At 34.8% G+C, this 11,981-nt stretch overlaps 2 protein-coding genes across 3 annotated transcripts in view; both read right to left on the reverse strand.

Annotated features, from left to right (window-relative positions):
• Positions 1 to 1,248: 1,248 nt before the first annotated feature.
• Positions 1,249 to 11,628, reverse strand: LOC129279096 (allatostatin-A receptor-like). 2 transcript variants are annotated; one of them, XR_010296100.1, is made up of 4 exons: positions 9,890 to 10,642; positions 9,318 to 9,453; positions 1,871 to 4,047; positions 1,249 to 1,667 (listed from the first exon to the last, which is right to left on the reverse strand). XR_010296100.1 is itself a non-coding variant. In XM_054915209.2 (3 exons), the coding sequence occupies exons 1-3, from the start codon at positions 10,241 to 10,243 to the stop codon at positions 3,482 to 3,484; spliced, it is 1,056 nt and encodes a 351-aa protein (XP_054771184.2). In that variant the 5' UTR covers positions 10,244 to 11,628; the 3' UTR covers positions 1,249 to 3,481. The 2 variants fall into 2 exon arrangements, 1 of the variants encoding a protein (XP_054771184.2); XM_054915209.2 differs by having other exon boundaries at positions 1,249 to 4,047; positions 9,890 to 11,628.
• A 297-nt stretch (positions 11,629 to 11,925) lies between these two features.
• LOC129279388 (ATP-binding cassette sub-family C member 5-like) overlaps positions 11,926 to 11,981 on the reverse strand; it is a 15,851-nt gene continuing 15,795 nt past the window's right edge. The window contains exon 19 of the mRNA XM_054915481.2: positions 11,926 to 11,981. This exon is cut by the window's right edge and continues 1,773 nt beyond it. The gene's annotated coding sequence lies outside the window, so the exon portion shown is untranslated.

Genomic DNA, 11,981 nt, shown 5'->3' on the forward strand with positions numbered 1-11,981 from the left:
ATCGATTACTGGTACGAAAAAAAAAAGAGTTCACCTCCGCTTGTATAGATCAAGGATGTGCCTTAAATTTCCTTGTATCAATCAGAAAATTATCCATGAATACAAAAATAATATGATTAATTCCAGGAATAAGGAGGAAGAGACCACACCCTTAGAATGCATCACAACAGGAAGTTCATGGAATTATCTTTACCGTCAAAACTTCCATCAGGTGCCGTGGCCGAGTGGTCCAAGGCGCCCGAATACACTATTGAAGTCCAGGGTTCGATTCCAATGGAAAATGTGTTATGCATTATTGAAACCAACTTGTGGAGTTTTTTAAAAGAATCAAAACATTTTGGCGTTTCCTAGGGACAGAGCAGGGGACAATCACACTTTAGTTTCCTTTTCCTAGGGGGCATGCTTCTCTTTAATGTGAAAATTGAAATATAATGATTTTCAAACGTTTATCCTTTTTCTATGTCAGTATTCCCAACAGTATTCTTTTTCCATTCTTAAAATAATCAAATGATACTGTTGACGAAGAGAGAAAGATATATTGTTGACGAAGGAAGAGAGAACTATTGTTTGATATGTTTGTAATACTGATGACAAACGAAAATTGAAATATCATTGAAAGAATAAATACATTATGCATGTATTCTCTTTTTCTTCGTGAGCAATATTAAAATAATTTTAATGCCGCCGTCATCTTTTAAACAATGCGTCTTTTCCTTTCGTCACAAACCCATTAAACAATTTTTTTTTCTCTCTCTTCATCATCAATTTTTAATTTTTTTTTCTCTCCATTCGTCACCAATCTTTTAAATAATTTTTCTCTTTCCCTTCGTCACCAATCTGTAAACAATCTTTCTCTTCGTCACCAATCTTTTGAGCAACATTTATCTCTCTGTCCCTTCGTCATCAATCTTTAAACAATATTTTTCTTTCCTTTCGTCTCCAATAATTTAAACATATTCTCTCTCTTCGTCACCAATTTCCCATTCGTCACCAATCTTATAAACAACATTTTTCTTCCATTTCGTCACCAATCTCTTAAACAATATTTCTCTCTCTCTTCGTCAACAATCTTTTGACCAACATTACTCTCTCTCCCCCTCTTTCTCTCTTTGTCACCTATCTTTTGAACAATATTATCCCCTCTCCCTCTCTTTCTATATTCGTCACCAATCTTTGAAACAATATTTATCTGTAGCTCTCTCCGACACGAACAGTCTTACTGTATGAATTAGACTGACAAACTTTCCGGACAGCTTGCACGTGACTTTATAACGTTTTTTGTAAACCTTCATCAATTCGTTACACATGAATCTCAGCGAACATAACGTTTAAACACTGATTCAATTACGTCTTTAACATATAAATGTCTTTATGCATATATTCAAAGTAGAGCGAAAATCGAAAATCAAATTGTTGATAAATAGAATCTTATAAAATTATGCACCGTACCAGTGCTAAATTGGCTCTGGTCAGGTGACTTTAAAGTAGTAATTATCACGATCGGGATATCACGCAGATTAAATACACAACAATTATATGCAATAAATGATATCTAATTTTCTTTCCAATATCATTTTGCTATCACAACTTACATATTGTTTAATAGTTAAGCAAAGATGGTAACTATATTAGAAACAGCTGAGTACATTCACACCATGCAAATATGCCTACTCGATTAATATTGATTTAGATTTGAGATGTACGGCTGTCATATGGTTCATTGTATGTACAAATTTCAAACTTTTGTATGTATATATGAAATGTTATACATGTCATGTATTATCATTTTGAAATCTGATCGTTTGATAATTTTCTTGATAATGGTTGTTTTGAAATAAAGAAAACATAAAATTGAAGCTGTAAACATCACAATTAATGCTGCTTTTAGGATGTTCTTAAGCATGTTAAGTATACAAAGAGTGGTGTTTGTATTGTGTGTTAGGGCAAGTACATGCCTTCAAAATCTTTCCTTGAATATTTTGTGTGTTCTACATATTTTACTTCAAGCTTGACACTAAAATATAACACCATAACTACCACTCACGGATATACCATACAGCAATACAATGTTTTAATGTGATCCGTGAAAGTGAGGGGGTTAAGACAAACACATTCGAGTCTCGAAGTGGATATTTAATCCATATATGCCAGCAATAGAGACCACTGCCTTGGTAGCCGGACACCGTCTTACTGGTACACAGGGCAAACAAATTGTTTGAAAAAACAAAGATACAGGGGCATTATGTACGTAAGGACTGGTGGTGACAATGTATCTATACTGCCATCGCTGACGTCATTCACACTAAATAAAATATGTCTGTGGTTAGTTCAATGACTCTGATAGTCCCATGTCAAATAATTGGCAACCTTTATGCAAATGGACTTTCAAAACTGTCAATTTTTTGTAAAAAAAAACCCATAAAATATATTTGAAGTACATTGTATTGTATATTGGTTAAAAACAACAAGTGCACAACTAGTTACCACGAATGCGAATAGCATTTTCATTTATTTAAATGCAGGATAAAAGATCATTGTCGATTAAATGCCTTGCTCATGGGCATAAGTGCCGCGGCCGGGAATCGAACCCCGGACTTTCCATGTATAGTCAGGCGCCTTAGCCCCACTTTTTTCTATTACTTTGAATCGCTTTCACGCATAATACGAATGTTGCTTCCAGCAAATATTTTCCATTCGTATTCGAATGGATGAAACAAAAACAAACACATAACAGCAAAACTTTTTGACGATTTATTTCAAGACCAATTTTGTGAATATTTGATTTTTATAATGAATTCTATCTAAATATTTATGTGGCAGGATCATCTTGCATTCTCATTCCATGAAAGTGCATTGACCGTCGAGTCGTTTTTACTTCTGGATTTATTTTCTTTTTTAGCAGATTTGAATTTCACCAATCGCCCTAACTCGTGACTGCATTTGAAGCAATTTGAACATTCATTTAAATGAAATACAATAAGTTAGTAATTGCTAATCGGAAAGCTTACAAACAAAGACAATACCCTGAAAATTTCAGCCCAGGCCATGAAGGAGAAATGGTTTTACACAAGCAGAAATCATGGAAAAGAAAATGCAGTTATTCTTATTTTAGTATGGATCATGGCCAAAGTACTATTCATGTAAAATCGCCAAAACATCTCCTAAAACAACATTTTATTTCATATCGCCAATACCGTAGCAGTTTTTAGCACACATGCGCAGTCATGGAAAAGCGAAGAATATATATGAAGTACGACATCTTTTTTAGGGGGTGGGTCTGTCAAAGATTTTATTTATTTTCCATTTTGTTTAATCATGTTCAGACGTATAAATGGATTTTGCCAAACAAAGAGCATCCGTATGACCGACTCTCCCGTCACAATTCTTTTATCATCTGTCGCCAAAGTTTGCGACTTTGGAAAGTTATTGAAAAGTAAGAAATGTCAATGATCATTATAAGAAGTAGGAATTCGCACCATCATTAAGCAGAACTCACTGTATTGGCAGATGATGACGTCACAATATAAGTGCTGTCCCTGTCCATGGTTCCCCGTCTTTGCGGCGCCGAACCTGCGAACGGATGGAAAATTATTTGGATCAGATGCCGATGAAAATCCGGCGTGAGCATTCCATAAATGACCGGATTCAACGCGCTATTGACCGCGCACCCGATGCGCGCAAAAATTTGCACCATGACGTCATGGAATAACTTTTCCACGTGACCTCCTTGCGATCGAGGGCCCGTGTGATTGACGTACAGGCCGTAGATGAGCCAAAATCCGCGCGCGATGAGAAAAGTGAACACTAACAAATTGACCATTCTGAGCATGCGCATGTTGCGTTGTTGCTGCCATCGCGCCACGCGGCCGCCTTCGACCATCTCACGCTCGCGCACGGAGCGATAGATGGCGATATGACAGATAACCATGGCGACGATGAGAAGAGAAAAGAAGAACGCAGCTTGATACAGGGAGATGCCCTCGGCGATGATGTGGGTATTGAGATCAGATTCCAAAACAGCAACGATGACACCCAAAAGGAGAGGAACTGTGGGATGAAAAAGAGAACAATCAAATTGTAAACATTGAACGCATTTCGGCAAAATAATAATATCCATATTCAAGATGATCGTCATTAGAAATTTTTATCCATGTTACTATTATAACAGTATAAATCATGGAATGACGTCATCGACAAATTATCCCAGATTGATTGGTAGACAATTATATTTCCGATTGGGAAATACGATATAAGAAACATTTGATTTGATTTATTTATTTATTTCCGTTCAAACAAAAGATATAATCCAAGAACAGTGTAAATACATGTTCAAAATAATACTTACTCAAAATAATACATACAGCTGTATAACATTTCATAACAAATATTGAAGATAAAATTATCTGAACGGAGGGACTTGCCAAGAAAAGCAGAGCTTGTAAAGAAGGCAAGTCCCTAAACATAGTTTCAATACTAATTAACATAACCTATATACAAGAGACGGGTGGAAAACGAAATTAAAATACATAATCTACAAAATACCAAAATAGAGCGTATAAGCGACAACAAAAAGTGGAAAGTAATTTGAATAATAGGAATGATAACGATAATAATGATAAAATTTTTAATATAAATTATAAGAGTGGAAAAGGGAGGCAAAGGAAAAAGAGAGGAGAAAAGGGTGGTGCAAATAAAACTGAAAATGAAAAGAGGAACATGACAGGTGCACAGGTCATAGAACACTGTAGTGACATTATTTAGAATATATAATATTAGACAAATTTGTTGATAATTAAATGCTAGTTGTAAATACGTTAAGTTACAATTATATATTAGCTAGACTTGTTGGTGTGGAGTATTGACAAATTAGCATCTTTTTAAGTTTGCGCTTGAAAATATTGATGCCTGGTGATTCTTTAAAGTCATTGGGCAGTGAATTCCAATACACTGGTCCAAAAAAGACGAAAGAGTTTTTTGCTAAAAGAGTACGGGTTGGGGGTAGATGATAACAATTACGTTGTCTCGTTGGGTAATCATGTATGGAGGAGTTTTTACAAAACATATTTGAAAAAATTGTGGGGAGATCATTTTTACTTAGTTTATACATAAATTGGGCGAGTTGGAAAAGATATAAATCATTCACTTTAAGAATATTATTTTGGAAAAAAAGGACATCAGTGTGTGATCTGAAATGAGTTTGAAAAATTATTCTAAGGGCCTTCTTCTGCAACAACAGTATCCTTTGTAATTGTGTTTGAATTGCACAACCCGGTGCCAAAATGCCATAATTAATGTATGGTAATATTAATGTATGATATAATGTAAGTAAAGTGTGAGATGGAAGAAAATATTTGAGTTTGTTAATAATTCCGATGTTTCTTGAAATTGTTTTGCATATATTATCAATGTGTGGTTTCCATGATAGCTTATTGTCAATAGTAACACCTAAGAATCTGGTTTGTGATACATTTTCAAGAACGGTGTTATAAAAAATGAGATTGCAAGGTAATGTATGTGTTTTGTTACTAAAAAGCATATAATTCGTCTTTTGCAGGTTAAGTGATAGTTTATTCGCCTTAATCCAGTCAGTTACATGTATGAGTTCAGAGTTTACAATTCTTACAAGTTGATTTGCGTTCTCATGAGAAAAGAAAATATTCGAGTCGTCTGCAAACAGTATGAATATTAGTAAATTTGAACTTTTTTTGATGTCATTGATGTAAGTAATAAAAAGAGGAGGGCCAAGTAAGCTACCCTGAGGTACTCCGCAAGTGATAGGAAGAGTAGAAGAAGTAGCGTTGTTAACTGATACGAATTGAGACATATCTGTTAGGTAACTCCTGAACCACTCCAAGGCCTTCCCCCTAATACCATAAAAAGAAAGTTTATAAAGAAGTATTTCGTGGTTAATGGTATCGAAGGCCTTGGAGAAGTCCAGGAAAATACCAACAGTATGAAAACCTTTATCTATGGAAGTAGTGATTTTATCAATAAAAGACAGAATTGCATGTGAAGTGCTATGATTTTCGCGAAACCCAAATTGTGAGTTAGAAAAGATATTATGCTTATCAAAAAACGTACTTGTACGTGTATGTATAAGTTTTTCGAGAATTTTAGATAATGAGGTGAGTAATGAAATAGGGCGGTAGTTAGAAACAAGTTGATTGTCGCCTTTTTTGTAAAGAGGGATGACTTTGGCTATTTTCATGAGATTAGGTACTTTCCCTGTGTTCATAGAAATATTTAATATGTGCACCAAAGGATCGACGATAGTTAAAATAATTTTCTTGAGTAGGAAGTTAGGAATGCTATCGAAACCTGGGCTCTTCTTAAAGTGCAGATTGTTAACATTATTAATAATTTCTCCTGTGTTGGTAGGATTAAAAAATATAGAGTTAGGGTTTGGGTTGTCAAGAAAACTGTGAAATGATTTATGTGTTAATGGGATTTTGCTTGCCAGATTGTTGCCAATATTGGAAAAATATGAATTAAACTCATTTGCTATTAAGTTGTTGTCATCGATGATTGTATTGTGTGTTTTTATTTTTGATATAGTGGAACTTTTATTCTTTTTGTTTAACGCACCATTTATAATTTTCCAAGTATTTCTCATATCATTTTTGTGCAAATCAAGTTGGGAGGTATAATATTCTTTTTTGGCAATACGAAGTAAAGAAGTAAGTGTGTTTTTATATGATGTATATTTAGAACGGGATTTGTCGCTTGGTTTGGATATGTATTTATAGTATAATTTGTTCTTTCGGTTGATTGATCTCAAAAGTGATTTAGTAATCCAAGGGTGGAGTGGGACCTTTTTATAATTTGATTTTCTGTTGATAGTAAAAGGAACGTGAGTATCTAGAGAATATGTTAACTTGGAAATGAAGAAGTTGTATGCGTCATCAACGTCTGTGGATTAAAAAACACTCGACCAGTCTGTTGTATTTAAGTCATTAATTAGATTGTTTATATTGTCATCAGTTATTTTTCTAAATGGAGTGTTGAATGTTTCTTTCAATATAGCTTTATTTGTAGATAACCTAGCAAAAATGGGAAAGTGATCAGTGATGTCACTAATGATAATGCCGGCTTTGGGGATTTGTTGAGATATATTGCTAAAAATGTTGTCAATTAAAGTGGCCGAGTTATTTGTAACTCTTGTCGGTTTAGTGATAAGTGGTAAAAAGAATAGGAAAGAAACATTTCAAGAAACTCCTGAGAGGTACTGTTAGAATTGCAATTTACTAAGTTGATATTGAAGTCACCCATAAAGAAACAATCTTTATTTTTCAAAACAGGATTTAATAAAATTTCATTGAGAGATTCTAAAAATGCGTTGGTATTTGATTGAGGAGGTCTATAAAATACACCCAGTATTAAGTTTTTGCCTTTGGGGTTTGTGACTTCAACAAACAGGGTTTCTAAAACGTCGTTTGATTTGGTTATATTAGCTATAGGAGTATAATCGTATTGTTGTGGTATGTACAGAGCGACACCACCTCCAGGTCTTTGCGTTCTATTATTAATCAAAATCAGGGAGTGTGAAGAGGGAACATGGATTATCAGAGAACCATGTTTCAGTTAAACCAATAAATGAAGATTTCGGAAACCGGTTGTTATCTAGGAATAATTTAAGTTTATCAAAATTTTTACCGGCACTTCGAATATTTAAATGGAGAAGATAAAAACTTTCGCTTGTGTTGTCTGATGTAATAGATGATTTGAAATGTTGTTCTGTGAAATAATGTGATGTAGAGAGCTGTCCAAATTGATCATTTGCATCAAAGTTGTAATTAAGATTGGTTGTATTATTGTCCATAAAATTTCGTATGTGTGTATCGTAATTGGAATTATGATTATCTAATGTGTGAGTAGCGCCATGTTGCGCCGAGAGAGACAACAAGTCGTCGTTGTTTAAAGAACTAAATGGAAACCTAGTAAAATCAATCATTAGCAGAGGAGAGTGGGTTTGTGGTAAACCTCAGTGAAACAATGCACTATGCTGTATACCTGTTCCTGAGTATGTGTGAAAAAAAGAAAGAAAAAAATAACAAGTGTGTGTTGACGAAAGGGTATTAAGAAGAGAAAAAGTAAAATAGAAGAAGAAATATAAGAAAGAAAAAAACAGGGAGAATGAAAACTAATATAAAATGTAATGACCTTGTGCAGTGCGAAGGGGTGGTGTTGAAACTAGAGAAAATGTAAAACACTGAAACAAAAACAAAATAAACTTCCTTGGTGAAGTACTAAGAGTAATTGAGAATATATATATACTAGTATATGTATATATATAGGTAAGTAAACAAACAAAAATATAAACAGAACGTATGAAAGCAAAATAAAGGAAATAAAAGGACAACATATATTCATTCTGTATCCGTCTCTCCTGAAGCGTTACATATATTTTTTAAAAGGTCATATCAAATGAGGATAACTAAATAGTAATGATAGCAAACTTAACATAATGTCGGATTTATACCTGTGTGATCGATAGAAGTATGCAAAGATCGATCAATATAGTCTACTGGTCTAGAACGAATACATGTCGTGATATGTATATATACAACAAAGAGGACTCTGCATTTAACATGTTTAACGAGAGTCACGTTTAAGTTCGAAGAATGATTCAAATTATACCCGGACAATAGTTTCGTTCATGATATCTATTATTGTGAATCGCGAATTCAAAGTCTTTTGGAAGTGATGTGAATGACTGTCACTTGCAATGATTTTAGCGCCATTATGATAAACCATATGATATCTGGAGTATAACATGAATATCTACTTCTACTCTTTCGGTTGATGGTTATTCCTCTCAATGATTTACCACCAGTGTGAAATCACAGATAGGCGAATAGTGTTGACCATGCCTCCCAAAGCAGGTATACTAAACTAGACCCAGTCAGTCAATAACGGTTTAAATGATTGCTCTTTTGACCAATAAGGGGCTGTATTACCCAGGTGACTTGCAAAGGATATATTGTCAATCCAACTATACTGATACCTTCGGTGACTATACCAATTTAAATCTTTAAATATTAATATTGAAAGGTAGTTATATTAGCAGAAACATGTACCTGCTTCTAATTAAGAACAGTAAGATATGCAGATGTGTTGCCAAAGGGTGCTGGGACAACCACAATAACACGATTTTCAAGTAGTAAAAAAAATAGAAGACAAAAAGAGGGAGAAAAAAGATATATATTAAAAAGGAGGCCTGGATCGTACGCCCTTTTAATTCAGTTGAGAAAAATTACGTCACTGCTTAGTCATCTATCCCGCCCCATCAAAATACCTTGGCGCCGTCAAATGCATACCTGTCCAAACAATAGCTTGTAGAATATTAGCGTTCTTGACGGTGCGCCGTTTCTTGTTCTCCAATGGGTTAACTATCGCCAGGTATCGCTGGAAGGCCAATGCCATGAGGGTCCCACAAGAGGCCGTGAATGTCAGCTGATAAAAAACAGCAGAAAAAATGGGAAAAAATGTTTTGTTTCGAAGAATATAATATATGAACTATTTTGTTTCAGCAATAGAGAGCGGGTTGAAGGGGGGGGGGGGGGGGGGGTGAACGAAAAGATTGACACATTAAAGACAAATTATGTGTTTTGGAAAGCCAGATAATCAGTAATTATAGAGACACCAAGATCACGAGTTATTGATAGTTGGATTTAATTTTACCTTTTGGCGTTTTAAAGCCACCATCTTGGTGGCAAAATTCTTTATCTGCGTCACAGACTGGGAATAAAGCATCCCGGATATTGTTTTCATCTATTTTTATTGTAATTATTGTAAATTCACATTTGGTCCATGGAACTTCGAATCGTGTAATTCAAGTATGTTGAAGACCGAATGAATAAAATAAATAGTAAATATAAAGGGGGCCTACCGTTTGAACGAAGATGATGCCAGCCGATTGGCTCGATGTTATATTCAGAAAAATATCGTGGTAAGCGATCACACCCATTCCGACAACATCGACCACGCTGCAGACGCAGAGGAATAGGATGTCGATGACAGCAAGATTGACGATGTGCACATTATGGACCGTGATCATCTTCGGTTTCGTACATACGATGTAGACGATTAGGAGGTTGCCTACCAGACCGAAGAGGATGATGATGACCATGCAAGCGAAAGCAATGGTCGACGTCGTGTGCAATCGTTCGGTGAGGTCATCAGGGAGACTCGACATCGAAAGGTTGCACGAGATGGATAAGAAAACACGTGAGCAATCTGCCATTGTAAACGATTTTTCGTCGAATCGGCAGCAAAAGGTGTATTTCAGTCTTTACATAAAAAACAATAGGTTAGCGAAAAATCTATTTGATTCAATCAATCTAACCATTCCAGTCTGCTATCGCTTACAACCGATATACCAGAATAAAGATAATTAGGTAGGTCCATGCGTTTGGTATGCGAACAAAGCTTGCAGGGCCTATATGTACCAATATTTTAAATTGCGCTTCCTACTATTTCACGAGAAATTTTCTCCCAAAAGTGGCTCTCAATTCCTCTCTATTAACAGACAAGTCAAAGCAGTTGTTTTTTCACCACCACTGGGTTCCGCCTAGGTAGTCTTTTCTTTCTTTATATTACCATGATAACAAGGGTACGTGGATCGCGTGTCATACAAGGATATGATCTGGAGTGAAAATATTAGGTTGGAAATTGATACGGGGGAGATTAGATATTTATCTTTATTTCGTGTGTAAAATACAACGGCTATAAATTATAGACGGGATTATGGACAAAAAATCGTACATTTTTTTTCGTGAGCTGTGGTAAACTAACATCAAATACTCGTAATGTACGCAAATGAATTTGATTCCTCTAATCATGCTAATGGCAGTGCTCTTATAATACAATAAGATAAAATACCAACCATTTATTTATTTATTTCACATATTTGAAAAAGGGTGGCCCAATCAGTACAAACACTGGTTTTCGTTGGGGCCCTTTCTATTGATTGTAAGTGTTTGATTAGTTTGTAATTCCACACTATTATGCACTTGTTTGATAAACAACCAATTTTCTCAAAAAGTATGAAAATGATTAAACTCGTCTATCTTTGTGCCCGACTTAATCTTGACTTTGGTTTAGACTATTTGGTAATGAAACATCATCACAATCATTTCTGAAGGTAAAGAGCTATCATATTCATTTACCTTGCATTTCAAGGGGAAAGAGAATGAGGCGTACATATATTCATTCCTAAATTAAATTTAAAAAAGTCGAAACAGTGTCCCGTTTCCCCCTTCTATAATCTGGCTACTCCCGACAGTTTATATACCAGCGTATTTAACTGACCTATTATTATTTTTTTTCTTATATTTCGATTCAATCGCTTTGAACAATCAACAATACACTCTCTATAATAAAAAGGGTCAGTATAAGAAATAAATAGTATTTAAAAAAAAACACCTATCTATCTACTAAGATACTCAGTTTTTTTTATAATCTGATATTGACGGCTGACATCTGACAAATAAGGATCAAACTAATAAGCTGTGTTGCGGCTTGCAATTTCGAAAGTGTTATTTCAAATGCTGGAAACAGACATTCTTTTTTATCAATACCATCCACATAGTTAATATGGCAATACTGGTAATTTCTCCCCCCCCCCCCTCTTACTCTCTTTGCATGCACTTGCACACTATCGGACGGTTCGCACCCTCGAAAGAGTGACAGTCAGTGATATTATATATACAGTATAGATTAATACCTGCCCAGAAGTGGAATTTAATATTTAATTTCCCCCAGGAAAACGAGGGAATATATTTTGCTCGAAGAGCACAGCGCTGAGGAAAAAGATTGGCAATATTCAGCACAATAACAATTTAATACAATTGAGATAAAAACAAACAAACAAACGAAACAACAACAGCAACAGAAAGGGGGCAAAAACAACTAGGAATGAACTACTTGAATTTTTAGAGAACCATATTTAATTTATCAATTACATTTTATATCATCAAAAA

This window comes from Lytechinus pictus, chromosome 16 (genome assembly GCF_037042905.1).
Source record: "Lytechinus pictus isolate F3 Inbred chromosome 16, Lp3.0, whole genome shotgun sequence".
Lineage (NCBI taxonomy): Eukaryota > Metazoa > Echinodermata > Echinoidea > Temnopleuroida > Toxopneustidae > Lytechinus > Lytechinus pictus.

What these genes read in the sequence shown, in the direction of transcription:
- LOC129279096 (XM_054915209.2), bottom strand. Translation starts at nt 10,243, where the DNA reads ATGGCAGATTGCTCACGTGTTTTCTTATCCATCTCGTGCAACCTTTCG. An exon ending in GCATCATCTTCGTTCAAACG is followed by an intron (nt 9,454 to 9,889) that starts GTAGGCCCCCTT and finishes GTTTTTTATCAG; the next exon opens with CTGACATTCACGGCCTCTTG. An exon ending in ACAAGCTATTGTTTGGACAG is followed by an intron (nt 4,048 to 9,317) that starts GTATGCATTTGA and finishes TTCATCCCACAG; the next exon opens with TTCCTCTCCTTTTGGGTGTC.